Raw genomic sequence first — 17,973 nt, 5'->3', positions numbered from 1 at the left:
ATGTCGGACAAACATATATGTATGCTTTGGGTTGACTTTATAAAAATTCTCTTACCTATGTTATTTATGCTGACAAAAGACAAGACAATATTACTTTATAGGAGGTAGGAAAACCAGCAAGAACACTTTTAATCTCAAAACCATAGTTCTACATCTATGTTTGCTTTTTATTTTACTATTTCTGGAGGAGTTTAGGAATGGTTAAATAAGAACTGACACATTAAAAAAAATTCCGTTCTGTATTAAAAATACAAAAAACAAATTTAAAAAAAACGTGAAAAAAGTAGATTTGTCCAGGTCAGGTTATACACCAAAGATGGAGGAGAAGAAAACATGGAGGTAAATTCAGATTCAAGATATGAAGTATCTATGTTTTATCATCTGAGAGGGGGTCCCCTTCACCAAAGAAGCAAGAACACAAAGAAAAGAGACAACAGAATAAGCATCCTCAAGCCCCATCTCCTGAACTGAAAACACATGAAAACATGGATAAATGTGCTTATTTATTTCTGATATGTGTGTGAATGTGTGTGTGAATGGGTGGATGACAGGTTGTGTAAAGCGCTTTGGGGTCCTTAGGGACTAGAAAAGCGCTATACAAATACAGGCCATTTACCATTTACCATATTGTCACAATTTCTTCTTGTCAGCAGATTTGACATGCAATCCTGTTGTGTCCAGACAGATGACAATAAGCCAGCTAAACAACAACAGTCGACTATAAACTAAAATTATGGTACAGTCTAAGTTTTAAGTTTCTGATCTCCATTGGTTGACTAAAACAAGTTTGTCATATTATAGCAGCCACCATAGTTACAATTATGCACTTGGATTGGGAGGGGTAAGAAAACAGAATTCATTTGACTGCAATCTACAGACATCTAGTGGTGAGATTTTACACACTATTACTTTAAAGATCATCAATTAACCTAACCCCACTGATGCTGCATGTCTTTGGACTGTGAGAAGATAGTAGTAGTCACCCTCATACTGAATACTCATTCAGTTTCAGATAAGTCTTGGTTTATATTAATTTAAGCAACTTTCTAAATCTACTGAAAATAAATAGTGATGTTTTTTGCAAATTAATCTTTTTGATATCTTTGCTTAAATACACTTTTAAAGTAATAATTTAAACAACTACAAAGAGAATTAAGCCTTTGTGAGCTAAGGAAACAATTTAGTATTATTATTTTTAAATAATACAATAGGATTGAATGGATTACTATTATTTTTAGATTATGACATAAATGTGTCCAGTAAATACTCAGGACCATAGAAATGTTGTGCAATAATATTTTATATGTTTTAACATATGTTTGTAATGTTTGTTTTGTATTTATGATTATGGGGTTGCAAGTATAATTAATTGGGTTGCAGATCAGTGATAGTATTAGAGGGTGTGTTGTTGTTTTTTCAGAAAAAGATGCTGTGTAATTTAATGGATTATGAAAGTCAAGAATAACCGTAGTTATACAAATAAAGAAAGGAAACATTATTTTGTCTTCTTTGGTAATATGTGGAACTGGGTTGGACTGGTTAGAGTGATACAATCTACTGTGATACTAGTGATTCTATCACTAGAGACCCCACAATAATAGGACTCGCAGGGCTTTATTTTTATGCTACGAAAATAAAAGCTACTCCTTGTACTTGAGTACATTTCACTGCTCACGTCTTACTTATAAAAGTGTTTTTAGTATCCTTATTTATATCAACGACCTTTACCCACTTCCAGTCGGTCTCCTCTTTTATTTTGTTATCTCAACGAAAATCAAGTAATGATGACAAAATTGTGAACAGGAACCAAACTGAGTTTTTCCTTTTTTAAACTTTCCAAAGAAAAAAAGGCCACTTTTTTTAAGGTTTTGCATATACGTCACTATAGAAACCGCTACGTTACACCCGACAAGGGGAGGACGCTTCTAGTCAGAAACCGGAAGTAAGCGAAGCAGAAAACATTAGCCGTTCAGTAGTTTTGCGGGTTACTGTTAACTACGGCAAAGTACAATTTGAAGTTGAAAACTTCGACATGGGAACTACGGCGAGTCAACTTTCGAAAGAGTCGCTCTCAGAATATCAGGTAAGTCCCGAAAGCAAAGTCTCCACAGGCAAACTTTACCTATTTTCTTAATGGACGAGTGGAAGTGTTTTTTACGCCCTGTAATAACGTTAAAGGAAGAGCGTAATAGCTTTGTTAGCCTGACGTTTCAAAGGAGAAATAAAATGATAAGCGTCCTGGTGCTCAAATAACCAGTATTATTTACATTTGTAGTTGATGTAATTCGTATTGATTATATGTAACGTCTGCGGAAATACTATTAAAAACAAGTTACGGTCACTAGCCTAATAACAACCAATACTGTTGCTCAGACTCTTTAAAAACATCCGTTTGAGGGTAAAAGTTACAAATTTATGTTAATAAGTGATTGTTGTCTTTGCACTGATGCTTACATTTACTTTGCCTTTGTTTTGGAAGAAGAAAGAAGCGCTTATTGTTACTAAACTCAGAGAAAATGTATTCATAAATATATGTGTTATCCTTTTATCTCCTGTTTGAACAACTTCAGTAATTAAAATCAGGTACGCACTGAGTGGGTCCGGGCTGTCTTGTCTTTGTTTTGTTGTTCATTCAAAGCTCAGTTTGAAAACTGTTTATTATTGTTTAATGTATCACTTTTTATATGCTTTTATTTTTCTTGTTAAATTAAGAAGATGCCTGTTTATTTGAACAAGAAGCTCTTCAACTTCTTAAAGGACTAATCCCTACATATATTTTTAGGAGCTGACCTTCCTGACAAAACAAGAAATTCTTCTGTAAGTGACAAGCTGCAAGTCATCATACTAACAAAAAATTTTGTCTTCTGCTGGTTGTTGTAATGTGTGATATATTTTTCTCTTTTTTTGCAGTGCTCACAAGAGATTCACAGAACTGCTTGAGAAACATGAAAAAGAACAAATAGATGCCAGAGTACCAATAGGCAGGATTATTACTCTGCCTGAGCTCAAGGTGAAAAGATTTTAACAAAGCATATGCATTACATTGTTTTTATGTTTTGTTTTTTGCGTTAATGCTTGATTTCTATGTTTATGGGATTATATTGTAATTCATGCTCTGAAGGAAGTGCTTCAGTGGCTGGTAATCTGTTCTGACCTTTGTACTCATTCCCGTTACAGTCCAACCCCTTCAAGGAAAGAATCTGCCAGGTGTTCTCAACCTCTGAACAAAAAGATGGAAGCCTCACTTTTGAGGACTTCCTGGATCTTCTGAGTGCCTTCAGCGACTCTGCTACTCTGGAAATCAAATCCCACTATGCATTCCGCATATTTGGTAAAAAAAAAAAAAAAAAAAAAACGTTGATAAAAAGTGATATAGTTATTTTTGCACACAAATATGTCAGTCTACGAAATGCTAACCAGTCTGCTGCTTTCAGACTTTGATGATGATGGAACCCTTGACTGTGCTGATCTGGAGAAGCTGGTTAACTGCTTAACTGGTGAGACAAACGATGCAAAACTTTCCTCCACGGAAATGAAGCAGCTCATCAGCAACGTGAGATTACTGAGTTTGTCTTTATAGTTGTAAGGGGTGGTTATAAACTGCGTGTGGGATGGTATACTGATGTGTCAGTAAGCCTAACAATGTCTTTCTTTTCCATGTCTGCGTGTTGTTTAGATTCTTGAAGAGTCAGACATCGACAAGGACGGAACTGTGAACCTCTCAGAGTTTCAGCACGTCATTTCAAGGTCACCAGATTTTGTCAGGTAACTAGAAATCCAGCTGCTCCAAACACCAATAATTATTTGCATTTATAAGTGTCCAATTGATTCTCATTTGATTTATCCACAGTTCCTTCAAGATTGTGCTCTGAAGACTTCCAGTGGACCTTGGAGATGCATGCACCTTTTTAATTTTAGTGTATAATTTTAAATCAGAACAATTTTAATTACTTGCCTTAAATTATATTTACCTGTGGATTTTGCTGCCTTAACTGTTTTATGTAATTTGTCAAATATAAACCCTTTTTAAACATCTGTTTGAAGAAAAAATAAAAGTTTCACCAAAAAGTATTGAGTTGAGTTTTTATAGAGAAAAAAAATGAACAAAGAAACTTAGTTAATTCTTTGTGTTTGTAGGAGAAATTTACAACTGTTGTCCAAAGTTCACTGTGCTTAACAAGTGCATTTTGTGCTATTTTCAGCACAAGCTACTTCCTCCTTTACAGCAGCAGCAAATGTGTTCCATGTCCCGCACACCACATCAAGCACACGCATCTGCTCAGCCCTGAAAAACTCCACACGCTGCGGCTCATCCGAACTAGTTACTGTTTGGTGTCCAAGCTGGCCGTATTCCCCTGTAAAGGTAATAAAGGCAAAGATGCCAAAAATCTTGGCGTTCACTTTGATTTGAATGATACTGCTTTGAGTATTTCACTTAGATGTAACACATTTCTAAAACCAAAACTCACCCCATCCCCAAGTGTAGAGGTCACCAGTGGCTGAAAATAAGAAATTGTGACACGATGATTGCTAGAAAATGTGCATCCCGGTAAAACAACTGTCAGAAGAGATTCCTTACTTGTTACTGCAGCTGTGTGGCGGGAACCACAGCTTACTGCTCGGATTTCACATGATGAAGAGACGTCCAGCAGAGCGGGGAACGCCTGGATTGATATGAACACATCTTCATGCTCCTCTTCCTCCTTTAGCTTTTCATCTGGTGGTGTGCTGGTATCACAGCATAATTCTCCTGTTTGATAAGGTCAGTGGTTCAAAATGGATGTAAAAACTGCCTCTTCAATAGAACTCTTTAAAGCAGTGCACATTTCAGGACAGACCTGTTTGTTGACTAGTTTTCTGCTGAGATGTCCTCAGACCTCGAGAAGGAAGTCCAAGCTGGCCGCTCTCATTCCAGCCCCACACATAAAGGTCACCCCCATCTAAGAACAAAAAGATCCTCTTCAAATCCTTTTCAAACTGATTGTAACTTGTCCAAATCTTTATTTGACATTTACCACTAATGCAAGCTGAGTGCCAGCCTCCTGTAGCCACATGGGTCATGGGCATCCCCCAGAGTGCCTCCACTACTCTGGGCTCCTCCTCAGAGGTGAGCCCTCCATGCCCCAGCTGACCATGGCTGTTACATAAACACATGCATGCATAGGAAGATTACTTATGCTTATTTGTTGTTTATGCATGAAACTGCTGCTTCTCACATGTTCAACAAAGACATATGTGTGAGTGGCTCCACCTGCCCAGTCCCCAGCTGTACATTGCTCCAGTGGCAGTAAGAAGAACAGCATGCTCTGCACCCAGTGCTAGGCTCCTGGCTTTCAGGTGTCCTGGTAAGGTGCAGTAGAAGGGAGGCTTTAAGGCAATGTAACCTCCAGGGACCAATGGCAAATTCACATCTATAAAAATAAATAAAAAGTAATATTGAGACTCTGTAATTTCATACATCATTATTAATGTCTGTCTAGCCAGATAAGATATTAGCATACACATTACCAGAGCCCTCTGCGTCGGTTTTTATATCCATGCTCCATGATGGACTCTTCTCCCTCTTCTGCAGATCCCAGGTCTCAATCCTGTCTGGGAAGGCCAGGGTCAAGTGCGATTCACTGATGAATACATCCTTACAACCACGGCTCTCTATTTTAGAAATACCACAGTCCTCGCTGGAGACCGATTCCCCAAAACCTGCCAAGCTCAGGCAGCTGTCTCCTGACAGAAACAACAAACAACAAAACAAGAGCTAAGCTAAAGCAATAGATGTATTAATCCTCAGGACTTAGGCGATGTCTTTGATACACTCACCCTCTAAATGTAAAGATGCTCTTCGACTCCAGCTCACTCTGATCTGACTTGTCTTCAAGCAGCATCTACTTCTATCCACGTGACTGCTGAGCTCTGCTGGGTGACTTATTTTGACTTGGTGGGGCGCGCTGCTACTTTCTCCTCTGCCTGACTTTTCCTGGACACATATCTGTCCAAAGGCGTTGAAACCGAAGCCAAACCAGCGCATCTGAACACCGAGCAGCTCAACAGAAGCTGTTCGCAAAACTAACCTACGACTGCGCTTATTTTTTTTTTTTTTTAATACAGCAGGAGCACAAGCGGCGAGAGATGATGACGAGTGGCGAGGGAGGAGCATGTCATTTAAATCGTCTTTAAAGAGACATACACCAAGTTCATGTTTATTGACAGTATTTAAGGTTGCTCTGTTACTACACGTTACACCGAGATTATTGTGAACAAAAGCTGTGCATCAGGCATATACCTCGGGCTTTTCACAATGTCTTATAAATAGCTGGCTCACTAAGTGTGAAATGTGCGTGCGCATAAACAGTTGTACAATAAAAAGTTGTACAGACATGGAAGGGTTGGCTTTTTTGATCCAGATTGTTATGTGGCCTGGCTCACTTACGTAGCAGATCAGCTGGACTGTACATGATCACTAAACTAAATTGAGTTTGAAACCCCTGCCATAAATTATAAAATGTGTGCCACAAACTTTGATAGGACAACTTGTGTCACATTTCTTATTTAGTTTGGAAAGTTGTAGAATGGCCATTTTAATAATATAAAAATTCTCAGAGCAGTCAGTGGCACCCCTCATCCTCCTAGCAGATGTACCTATGATGTCAGTTTCAAAATCCTTTCTTCTGTTATTTCATTCACGATATTTTCAAAAAAAACCCCCAACAGATTCAGACTCATCGGAGATTTTCAGTACATACACTTAAGGTATAAATTTGAAACTCCTACATTACTTCATTGTCAAGTGATCGCATTCAAAGAGTTGGGTATCCATATTGCCTGCCCAGTAGGGCGATGACAATACCCCGCCAGCCTTTCATGGCTGAGGGATAAAAATAGTTGGGCATCCCAGCACTAAAGCACCATTATAAAGTACATCTAGCCAGGTGGGATATGGAATAAAGTAAACAGAAGTGAGGATTGGTCATTTTTATTTATTTTTTTCATGTGTTCAGTTAAAACGTATTAAAACAACAAAGCACACTGGGAATGTGTTGGATTGTCAATAATAGTGATAACAAACATTTAAACAAAAAGTAAATTTTATAGTGTAAATGAAATGTTTCTATTTTTGCTGAATATAAAATAAAATATTGAGAAAAGTAGTGTGCACAATAAAAATAAGAATGTGTTTGTGGGACTAATAATGACACTCAAATGAAATATTTGCACATATATAGGAATGGTCATTTTTAGTGGAAATACATGGAGGAGAAATGTTGGTCTCTGGGTGGAATACACACTTTTGCCAGACTTTAACAAGTGTACAATCAACGTTACACAGCAGTCAAAAATCATTTCTGTGCTGTTGGTTCTTCCATTTGATACCATTCTTCACTACATCCCTTATTGCTTTTAATCATTTTTTGTTAAGACATATGAGCCCATTTCCTGCAAAAATGAAATTACTTCACTGGTCCAATATAATGTTCAAAGAACTGAAACGCTGTCAGGTGGCACATCCACACACTGCACTTTGTGTTCAGGGTTCAGTTCCTGAGCTCTTCTCCTTTTCTTCCCTGTTTCTGATGATGCCGTACTCCATTGCTTTATCCAGGCAGTTCTGAGCTATCTTCGAGACGGCATCTGGCATGCCCTCTCCTCCCTTTGCAAGGACGGAAAGAATTTCCAGAGCTTCGCTCTCTATGAGTTTCTCAGCCAGACTCTTCTCTGCCTGGATCATGTTCTGAACTATGACCACTCCACGATGACGTAGGTCAGGTATTTCACTGAGCAACAAAGCCTGCACAATTTCTAGCCAGTGGGTTGTCTGAGAAGATAACAGAAGTCATGTGAGCAAAAATAGAGTAAAAAAAAATAAAATAATGGTAGCGACACTACTGGAGTGCTTTTCTTACAGTTCCAGGGATGCGAGCGCAGAGTTCAGGATGTTCGGCTGTCAGCATGGCCAAGGTTCCTGCAGCAGCTTTCCGCAGCCTCCCGTCATCCTCTCCGCTATAAAGCACGAGCAGCTTCAGGCGATCATTTCCTGTGGCCAGGTAGAGCTTCTGCACCTGAGGATGCCACACAGCACAGCCGCTACTGTCAGTTCAACCGGTATTCATGTATTCAAAGACTTGTTAATAAATTATCCCTTACCTCAGTATTTAAAACCAAGTTGCACATGCACTCTGTGGCAGAAGCTCGTACAAGGTCATGCTCCTCAAACATGTAACCTTCAATTTTAGGTACAGCTTTCTCCTTGATGATCTTTTGCCTGTGAAAGTGTATACTTAATTCAGAAAACTGAAAAACACTTATGAAACTGCGCTGATCAGGATAAAAGATGCTTTAAAAGGCAGATATAATGTAAGTTTTGAAAAAAGTAAAAAATAAAACAGAACAAGGCATGCTTTGCATAACTGCACAACTTCAGCGTTAATTATCAGCTTCTACAGTGAAAACAGCTTTGACAGGAAATTGGATTTCAGTGGTCAACAGAGACTCTAAATGTTTCAGTCTTTGGAAAGTTGCCATACAAGAAAATTACTGCATGTTAATCAAGTCTGTGATTTAGTCTATATTAAGTCTCAGTCACTTGTGGTCACCCTGGAAGAATTTAAAAACAGGTTTGATGGAAGGATTTCACACCATCTAAATACTTTATGCTAAGCAATAAAAGTGACACATGTATTGATCTGCAAAAGTAGCTTTGCAAAATGCAGAAAATGTAAAATAAATAAATAAATAAAAGTATCCTAAATGTAATGTTCTGGAATGAAAATAGACTGTTTTGTATGAATACTTTTAGTAGAGACTCCCCCCTAGTGGCGAACCTGAGTCTATCGTTGATGCCAGCCAGGTTTGTGAGAGCCATGAGTGCCTCAAAGTTCTGCAGCAGGGTGCACTCAAGCCTCAGAAGGCTGGTTAGTGGGCGTACCACCTCATAGATCTGACCCCAAAAAATACACAAACAAACAAAAGCAAGATAATGTTAAAGAGTTATTGTATTTTTTTTAAGTTAACTTGTGTGTTACTGTTTGCATTTTTACCCTTTCTCCTGGAAAGGCAATCTCCGGGTTAGACGTGATGGTTATTTTTGCCAGGGCTTGTGCAGCTTTGATTTTTCCTGCATCTGTGTTGTCGGATGCAAGTGGGATCAGAGCCTTTTGGAGGAGAGCAGCAGACATAAATCATTTAAGCCTTCTGAAGTGTGGTGCTTAGTTAAGAGTGTAGGCTAAACCGAGTGTATTTTAGAATAGAATAGAAAAAAATCTTTTAATTGTCCCACAAGGGGAAATTTGGGAAATTTTTATCAGTACACTCTACCTTTCCTCCACCCTGTGCCACCACTGTGCCTCTGTCTTCCTGTCGCTCCACTAGGGCCAAGAACACCCTGCCGTGAAAGATTATATTAACCAGAAAATCTACAGAAAAAACAAGACTTACTGCCATTTTCCTACCTGGCAATACATTCCCTACAAGCCTCAGTGAGTGCAGGACTCTCCTGCTTGACCATGCAAACCAATGCAGACACCACACCAGCCTCCAGCAGCTTCACCAGCCTTTTCTCTACATAGGAAGGTGCATCCTAACATAAAAAAAAAGCAGGCAGAAATATGAATCATAACCAAAAATAATTGAAATGAAGCTGTATAAAATAAATATTGTGCTATGTTAGTTCTACTTGAAAAGAAAAGGTTAATTTTAGTATTACCTTGGGATGTTCCTCAGGTACATGCTGCTTTGCATACTTGGCCAGCTCCACCATTTGAGGGTCTGGTTTCTCCACATCATAACTGTTGGTGCAATTCACTAATGTAGAACCCACAGCAAAGAGCACAGTCTTATCCTCGGACTGCAAAAACACACAGAAAACACAAAAAGGGCATCAGTGCATTTCAAGCATGGATGACAATCTGGTCCTGTGACATGAAATAGTTAGCAATAGTTACTTAGATTTAGAACAAATGAGTCCAATGAGAGACAGGAAAGGACTACTGATTAACTGGTCAGCGCTATAGACAGGACTAACACTGCCATCTAATGCACCGTGAAGGTGTGTGCCAAATATGCTGACGTTTGGTTATGAAGAATCAGACCCTGTTAACTCCACAGAAGTCAGAGTGGAGAAAATATAAGACTTCAGTTTAAATTCTTTCAGCTATGAGGAAAATAATGATGAGTTATACCTTTGCAAGGTCAAACATGGCCAGCAGGGCATTCTTGTCTTCCACCAAGTCTTCCTTTACATCTGCATCAAAGGTGAGGTAGGCGAGACCTTCCACAGACCAGCGGCGGGAAGTTGGGGGGAGAGTCTCATTACACAGCCACCTTACAGAGAAAGAGATAAAGCTTGTCAGTTATTTGAAATCCAGTAATCCACTCAAAACCTGGTATTTAGATCAGGTTTTGCAGATGTACATCAAGCATGCTGCATCTCTTAATCTATACCTAGGGCTTAAGATTCAATATAAGCCAACATACTTCCTGCACTGCTTGGCAAGCTTAAGTGTAGATCCCTCTGCAAACTGCTTCATGCTGAAATCTGTTCCTCCTGCTGATCCAAGCTTGCACAAACCCTGTGCAATAGCCCACATACACATAGCTGTTATTTTCATCTTTATTTAGAAGTGTTATTTTCTAAAACTATCTGTGGTACTTACCACTAGGGCTCTCACACGTATCCTGTCATTCTCGCTCTTCTTGTATAGGTCCTTTAGCAGGGACACTCCGTTGGCTGTGATAAATGAAGCTCTCTTGGCTTTGCCTGCAGCATGGATTAGAGCCTCAACCGCTACCTGCTGGTGAGTAACATCTTCGGAGGCACACAGCGATATCACGGCATCCATCATTCCTGACATTTCCAGAGTTCTGTTACCCACATTACTCGGCCCTTGTAGAAGCACTGATACTGTCTGGATGGCTCTCAGCTTGCCGTCTAGGCCAGGCCGGCTGAAATGTTGCCTGCCCACAACAACATTATGTTAGAAGAATCAATCAGTTTTCATGCTCACAAAGGACTTGTGATGCAGTTCTGGAAAAAAGATCTAAACGAACAAACAGTTTAAACAAGCTTCCTTGGTCAACTCACTGAACATATTCTTCACATAGTTTGTTGAAGTTCTCCCTCTCTTTGTCACTCTTTAGGTCATCATAGAGTTTGCTCAGCAAGACTGAACAGCTCATGTGACTGTTGTCTGTAAGAGGTGGCCCTTCTGAGATCTCTGGGACAGTCCCAGCCACTTCCAGGATTTTCTTCAGCCCTGTAGGAAAACAATGAGTCTCTAATTCATATACAGTGATAACAGATAACATCAGTTATAAATTTTCTAACATAGAAAAATGAACAAAATAAACATGCATCTTTGTGTCATGGTAATGCATGCCTTGGTATCCACCATGGTTTAATAAATTATTTGCCTACATGTAGGATGTGTTTCATACCCTGGTCTACCACCCATAACGTGAGGGAGTTATCTGGGTTTTTCAAGGATTTGCGGGGTACTTGTTTGACAAGGAGATTTATAGCGCTGTCTCTGCCCGGTCCTGACACATTTGATGCTGGCATCATTTCCAAAAGGTGTCGTAACATTGACCGCAGCTCCTTGGATGGTTCTGTGTTAAGATTCATATAGTGAGTAACAATTAAATGTAAAGAACACAGAGCCGACACACACAAAACATTTGCTAAAGGTTAACCTTCAGTGTAACCAAGTTCCCAATATAAGTATCTAAACTCACCAGGAAGTATAGCTTCATCTTTTCCTCTGATCTCTCTTTTCATTCCCTCTGTCAGAGCTTCAAACATCACCTGTAGCAGATGGCAGGCAGCCAGAGACACACTTGAAGCTCCTGATCCCATTACCACACACAGCTGCTCCATTCCCAACTCATTCACTATCGCCATAGTCTGGAAATTCAAAGAATGGACATCAGCAATAATGAACTGCAAAACAACTGAGTGACAAGCACATTGAACAGCCTGCTCTAGCTTCACATTAATGATGGATGGAAATCAGAATGCATATAAACCTTTTTTTTATATAATTCCAAACTACAAAAATATAAAAAGCGACTTTAAAGATGAAGCAAATAGTAATCTCAAAGGAACAGTCACACTTACTCTAGACTGATGTCCTGTGCACAAACCAACCAATGTCCTGAGAGCAGAAAGTACAACATCCTCCAGCTTTGACTGCAGAAGTTTCTGAATTAGCTTCACTCCATCATTACGGAAGATCTGTTCAGCTCCTGCTTCCTCTCGAGATAGCACCACTAGATTCTGAGCAGCCTGAAATTGATTGAAGGATTTGATTATTTTGGTGCCGTACAGTTTTACAGACGCATTAGCATTAATGAAGAAATATCAGGCGCATCAAGAATGAATTAGAGGAATGTATTCATCTGCCTTTTGAGTTATTCTCACCTTCTGTCGATCGCACTCTTTAGTAGATGGATCTAAGAGGAGGGAGAACATCTGCTGCACACGAGCATCGGTGGAGTTTAGTTGTGCTGACTAAAGGGTTAAGAGAAATGATTTCGATTAGCAAGATACAATTTAGAAAATAAGTTTATCCACACCTTTATCCACATCACACCACCTTTTGCTGAATCTGTGCTCCCAGCTGTCTGAGCAGATCCTGGAAAGCTTTATTTTTGGGCTCCAGTTGGGCACATCTCTGAGCATCCAGAAAGGCCTGGTCAAACCGGCCAAGTTTCTGAAATGCCTGGGCCCTCCGAAATCTGGCTTTCACATCACCTTGGTCAGTATCGAGTGCTGGAAAGAGACAATAATAATATTCATCAAAGCTGCAAAAGCATCTGTGTAAAGACACATTTCATGCAACAATGTCCAGAATGCTGAAAATCACAAGTTGTGAATAATGTTATCCATTATAAAAAAAATATTTCTGCTGTAACTATTGCTCAATAAGAATTCTTTGGTCTATAATACCTACCTAATAACTAAAAGTTTGTTTTTGTTAAGACAACATAATGATACTGGTGACATATATACCATTATAATTATGTTGTCCATTGTTTGTTTAATTATTATATTGCAGGAAAAGATGCTTGTATGTAATCGACGTCATCACACTGTTTGGCCAGCAGAGCGCATTCAAACTCCATTGTTTACAATACTCTCAGTTTGCACCACATGCGGCAGAGTATCAATCAAGTAGTGTCTTCACAGTAAGTAAGAAAAGTCAGTAAACACTTTCACTTTTTCAATATAACTTAAATATAATCTAGATATACCATAACATTAAAACCACTGGTTTAGGTGTCCCATTACTACCAAAACAGTTACTAGGTCATGGTCACAGGATGGCTGGTGAAGTTTTGCTGTCTGGTACTGGGATATTGGCAGCATAACCCTTTCTTGGTACTGTGGATTGCAGCGTGAGGGCCTTCATGTATTAGTGTTGTTCCACTCAATCATGTGATAGGTTTGGATGTGGGCAGTTTGAAAGCTGGACCAGTGCCTTTGGCTCTTTATCCATCTAGCAATTTAAATCTATATGTATAAAGAAAATATATACACAGTATGAGTCAGATGAGCTGATCTGTAGAAAATTGTCAGATTAGTAGCTCAGTTTAAAGTTGTCATGCTTCTTTGGTTTCTTTTCTATTTTTTAGCATCTGAATGAATGAAATATAAGGCCATCTGTGCGTATATATGCTTGTGCATTATGCGCATAGATTCATTTGTATGTATTTACAGAGGTATTGCAAATTACCTTATTGTTAACTACTCATATACACAAAGTACAGGTTGATAAGATATTTCTGCACCTTTTTTGTTTGCCTTGATATGACTGTGGAATTTATTATGATTTTACATATTCTAACCCATACATCGTAATATAAGTGCACTTTGCAACCTCCGTGCCTTTCTCTTGTCTTTTATAGATTACTCCTGTTTCTTATTTATTCTTGTTGTCTTACTATTTATATTTGTTTCCTGCATAGTTGGCGTGGAGCACCCACAATTTCATTGTACGTGTACAATGACGGCACGGTGGTTAGCACTGTTGCCGCACAGCAAGAAGGTCCTGAGTTCAATTCCACCATCAGGCCGGGGTCTTTCTGTGTGGAGTTTGCATGTTCTCCCCGTGTTTGCGTGGGTTCTCTCCGGGTACTCCGGCTTCCTCCCACCATCCAAAGACATGCAGCTTGTGGGGATAGGTTAATTGGATAATCCAAATTGCCACTAGGTGTGAATGTGCGAGTGAATGTGAGTGTGTCTGTCCCTGTGTGTTAGCCCTGTGACAGACTGGCGACCTGTCCAGGGTGTACCCCGCCTTTCGCCCTATGACAGCTGGGATAGGCTCCAGCGCCCCCCGCGACCCTGAAAAGGATAAGCGGAAGCGAATGGGTGGATGGATGTACAATGACAATAAAGGGCTATTCAAAAGTGTACATGGCGAGGTTCCAGGAGGATGACTGTTATCATTATGGTCATTGTGCAAGTGCAACCTTTATAAGGTTGGACAGGATCCAAAAACCTCCAGGCAGGAAGTTACTTTTATCCATAATTGTTAATGTGACTGGCGAATATGGATAAAAAGAACACAAGCCAGTATTCATATTGTGAAACTATTTGGATGATGAATGAACTTTAAACCGCGTAAAATAGGGCTAATTTGAGCACTAATACGGACTATTTTCTTTAATTTCAGCTAAGTTGTGGGCCGCGATGAAAGAGAAGTTATTCAGTGATGTTGAGAATAAACAAGAGAACATACCGACCTTTCGAGGCATCAGCCTCTGCCTTGCTGTACTCCTCCAGCTTAAGGTAGCACGCAGAGCGGTTACGGTACAGTACAGCTTTGTCTGCATGGCTGTCAGTCAGCTTCAGTGCTTTGGTGTAACAGCAAACAGCACCTTGCATGTCTCCTGCCTTGAAAAGAGTGTTTCCTTCCTCTTTCAGGGCGGCGGGGTCCTAAAGTAAAGACGGGGGGAAAGGTAGCAGCGGGATCACAGAGAAACTTCGATCAAATGTATTTGACTGAAATTAGCTAAGCTAGGCAAAAGTAGCGAATTGTTTCTCTACATTACCTTTTCTTTTTCAGTATCACTCATCTTTAAGGTGTCGCACACAGTATAATGCAAATATGTAGATTTATTTTACTATACGTGGTCGCAAACACCGCTAACTCCAGCCAAACATGTTACATCTTTCTACACTTCCGGGTGTCGGAGCACGTTGATGACGTGCACCGCCCTTCTCGCCCACGCTGTATTACCATAAAAGGAAGAGAACAGCTACAACGTTTCTGCCTCCATCTCCACTTTATTTGGTTATATTTCCATTCCATGTGGCTTTCTTCAGTCCATGCAGACACAGAGAGTTATATCAGGCTACTTATGTCATAAAGAGGGGTTGTGAAAGCCAGCAGTTCATTTTTTTCATACATTCACCATATCTGTCTGAGAACTGTAATATAGCAATATAGAACTATTTTTTAAAAAGGAATTACACATGATAAGAACATTTGGGTTGTTAGGTTGTGGGAAAATCACTCGTCTGACTGAGTTGTTCTCCACTCGCCACATTTTGTAAATGTAATCACAAATGCTCAAAGTTATTGAATCAATAGAGCAGCTTTAAATGATATATTTTTAAGAATTCATTTATGTGAAGTTTTAACATAAATGTTATGACTTTTGTCATTATTGCCTTTAAAAAAAAGAAACTAGTTATTTTGATTAACTGTATAAGTGTATGCGTAAGTCTGATTAACTAAGTACCACTCAAAGATAAATTGATCTTTTACTGTAATTATTTCAAATTTTTTAGCACTGATAAATGTCAGTAACTTAGATAAGTATCCTATGTATGATGCAGGACAATGTTAAACATTTTTATGTGAACACTGTCCACTTGGGGAGGCTATTAAGCAATACAGTCTTTTATTATACTAAACTTGATCAAGACAGGAAGAAGGAACTAGTGTTTGTCTTCTACAGTTTGCATGTTGTTGTATTTATATGTTACGTGCTAGGGATTCCATTTGAAATGTTTGTGGATGTTAATTAAAAAGTTTTGCATGTCAAACTGGGTTGTTCCACAGTGCCAGTTCAGCCAAAATATGTACTTCAGGTCATACGTAGAAGAACAACAACTTAAATAATGTGTTACATTAAAATTTAAGCACCTCATAGTGAAGTGATTCATTTATTATGAACCAAGGAAAACGTTGTCTCACTTTTTGGAAACAAGAGTGCATTCTGAATTTTGGTGTAAAAAAATAAAATAAAATAATATAATTGCAAATTAATATGTTAACCTAAGGTCAGCACTACTGCTTTGTCTCTTGCAGTGGAACTCCACAGTTAAAAACACTAAAGGACGTGTACTGCATTTCTTATACCAGTCCTATGGGAAATCTCCTTTTACCAATACTGTCTAGCACTATTGTTCGATGTCCTCTGTCGCCTTGGAGACAAGTTTGTCACCTTTGGTCCTTGTGCTCAGGTACACCTGTTAAGGGTCTTATATTACCACAGCACCTTTGTTAATTTAGAAGAATATCCAGCATGGTGATTGGTATATATTTCCTATTGCCTGGACTTTTCTGTAAGGTCTCTTACATAATTTAGTTGCAGGAAATCTAAAACAGCACCAGGGTCCCAAAGAAAAAAAGGCCTGGCCTGAAATCAACAACAGCTGAATAAACATTTGCTCCTTCCTTTTGTGGAAAATTATGCTGTCATTACTGGTGGACTTTCTGGAACCATAGTACAGAAATAACTTAGAAAGCTTAAACATAGCAAACCACTTTTAATATTTTTTGAGACCTTATAAGAAGTTATTGTGTGTTGCGGCTGGAGTAAAACACATTTCCTGTAATTTCCTGCGTATTCTGCTCATTAATAACTGAAGTGACAGCAGACCTTCTGTTTCAAAAAACAGACTTCGATAAGCCACCAAAAAACAACAGTGTAGCTCATCATCAATGCACCATTATGTTTTCCACACAGGGCTTTGCTACTGTTGTTTACCTGCACTGTGGTTCTCAGCAGCTGTCACTGTGGCCTAAGACTCTTTGTCTGTTGGCATAGGACTTTGGCAGGGGTTACAACAGTCCCACTGCAGTAGCTTTATAAAAATTTCATAGAGATAAAACTTTCCAGCTACCTCAGAAAGAACTCTCTATTGCATTTTCTTTAAATGCCTGTGTTTCTTATAAACAAGCACAGCACTGGAAACAAAACAGGTGAATGCTAGTTATCTTTAATGCACTATCTATGTGGGATGATTTGCTTTTAGTCAACTGTTAATTATTAGTGTCTGATTTCTATGCTTAAAAGGTTCTACTGCCATAGTCCACTGAGACATAGTAGGTGAGAAATGGACAGCTACTGTCCTCCATTTTTCAGTCTCTCACATACATTAGTAGAAAAGTTCTTTCAAAAGGTATTAATAATTTTCAGAATTGAATTTGTTTAGAGCAAAGACGAAACGCTTGTACATTCTTGCTTTTTATAGGAACAGTAAAAAAAATCATTGAATCTAGTTTGCTGTGATGTTTAAAATGTAATAACAAGCAAGAGTAATTAAAAAAAAACTTTAGTATTATCATAACCAGTTTATTCCTGTGCCATTGGCGCAGCACATAACAGACTTATTAGCCCTTCTACTGTTCACATTCTGTGCCTTCAGTGTAGGTTCAGGTCAATTTTGAAATGGGCCATGGATTCCCTTATAACATATATCTTGTTTCTTTTAAGGCTTTATCTTTCAAGGCACCCTATGTATAACCTCAGTTACTTATGTCCACCATATATGATCACTACTATACTGTTTTACTATAACACTGTTTGGAGATTCCCCCATGATTCTTCAAAAACCTGCAGGTGCCTGTCTGTGCAGGAAGCTATAGGCAAATGGTGGAAACACCACTGTACATTTAAAATCCAGTTTCAGTATAGTTTCAGTTTCAAGATTCCCTAAAATCGCACCTGTCTTTGATTTCGACCCTG

The 17,973-nt window shown here is 38.9% G+C and overlaps 3 protein-coding genes across 4 annotated transcripts; 1 reads left to right on the top strand and 2 right to left on the bottom strand.

Annotated features, from left to right (window-relative positions):
- The first annotated feature begins 1,895 nt into the window (after positions 1-1,895).
- cib1 (calcium and integrin binding 1 (calmyrin)) lies at positions 1,896-4,071 on the top strand. Its single transcript, XM_085461451.1, has 7 exons — positions 1,896-2,083; positions 2,783-2,817; positions 2,911-3,010; positions 3,178-3,331; positions 3,435-3,553; positions 3,677-3,765; positions 3,851-4,071. The coding sequence occupies exons 1-7, from the start codon at positions 2,033-2,035 to the stop codon at positions 3,870-3,872; spliced, it is 570 nt and encodes a 189-aa protein (XP_085317577.1). The 5' UTR covers positions 1,896-2,032; the 3' UTR covers positions 3,873-4,071.
- Positions 3,848-6,131, bottom strand: rccd1 (RCC1 domain containing 1). The gene is made up of 8 exons (XM_085461447.1): positions 5,818-6,131; positions 5,509-5,724; positions 5,252-5,411; positions 5,016-5,137; positions 4,839-4,940; positions 4,580-4,750; positions 4,470-4,499; positions 3,848-4,355 (listed from the first exon to the last, which is right to left on the bottom strand). The coding sequence occupies exons 1-8, from the start codon at positions 6,023-6,025 to the stop codon at positions 4,174-4,176; spliced, it is 1,191 nt and encodes a 396-aa protein (XP_085317573.1). The 5' UTR covers positions 6,026-6,131; the 3' UTR covers positions 3,848-4,173.
- Positions 6,132-6,954: 823 nt separating this feature from the next.
- On the bottom strand, positions 6,955-15,204 carry unc45a (unc-45 myosin chaperone A). Of its 2 annotated transcripts, XM_085461443.1 has the most exons (19): positions 15,046-15,204; positions 14,737-14,929; positions 12,585-12,760; positions 12,410-12,499; positions 12,107-12,274; positions 11,725-11,893; positions 11,428-11,598; positions 11,075-11,246; positions 10,647-10,947; positions 10,468-10,562; positions 10,173-10,314; positions 9,698-9,838; positions 9,444-9,571; positions 9,310-9,376; positions 9,033-9,146; positions 8,817-8,932; positions 8,140-8,257; positions 7,899-8,054; positions 6,955-7,810 (listed from the first exon to the last, which is right to left on the bottom strand). In XM_085461443.1, exons 1-19 carry the CDS (start codon positions 15,067-15,069, stop codon positions 7,523-7,525), a joined length of 2,829 nt encoding a protein of 942 aa, XP_085317569.1. In that variant the 5' UTR covers positions 15,070-15,204; the 3' UTR covers positions 6,955-7,522. The 2 variants fall into 2 exon arrangements, with proteins under 2 accessions (XP_085317569.1, XP_085317570.1); XM_085461444.1 differs by lacking the exon at positions 15,046-15,204 and having other exon boundaries at positions 14,733-14,901.
- Between the last annotated feature and the right edge of the window lie 2,769 nt (positions 15,205-17,973).

This window comes from Copadichromis virginalis, linkage group LG7, assembly GCF_057382275.1.
Source record: "Copadichromis virginalis isolate Kocher_CV1m ecotype Utaka linkage group LG7, C_Virginalis_male_GT1.1, whole genome shotgun sequence".
Classification (NCBI taxonomy): domain Eukaryota; kingdom Metazoa; phylum Chordata; class Actinopteri; order Cichliformes; family Cichlidae; genus Copadichromis; species Copadichromis virginalis.
This window is presented reverse-complemented; position numbering and strand designations above follow the sequence as displayed.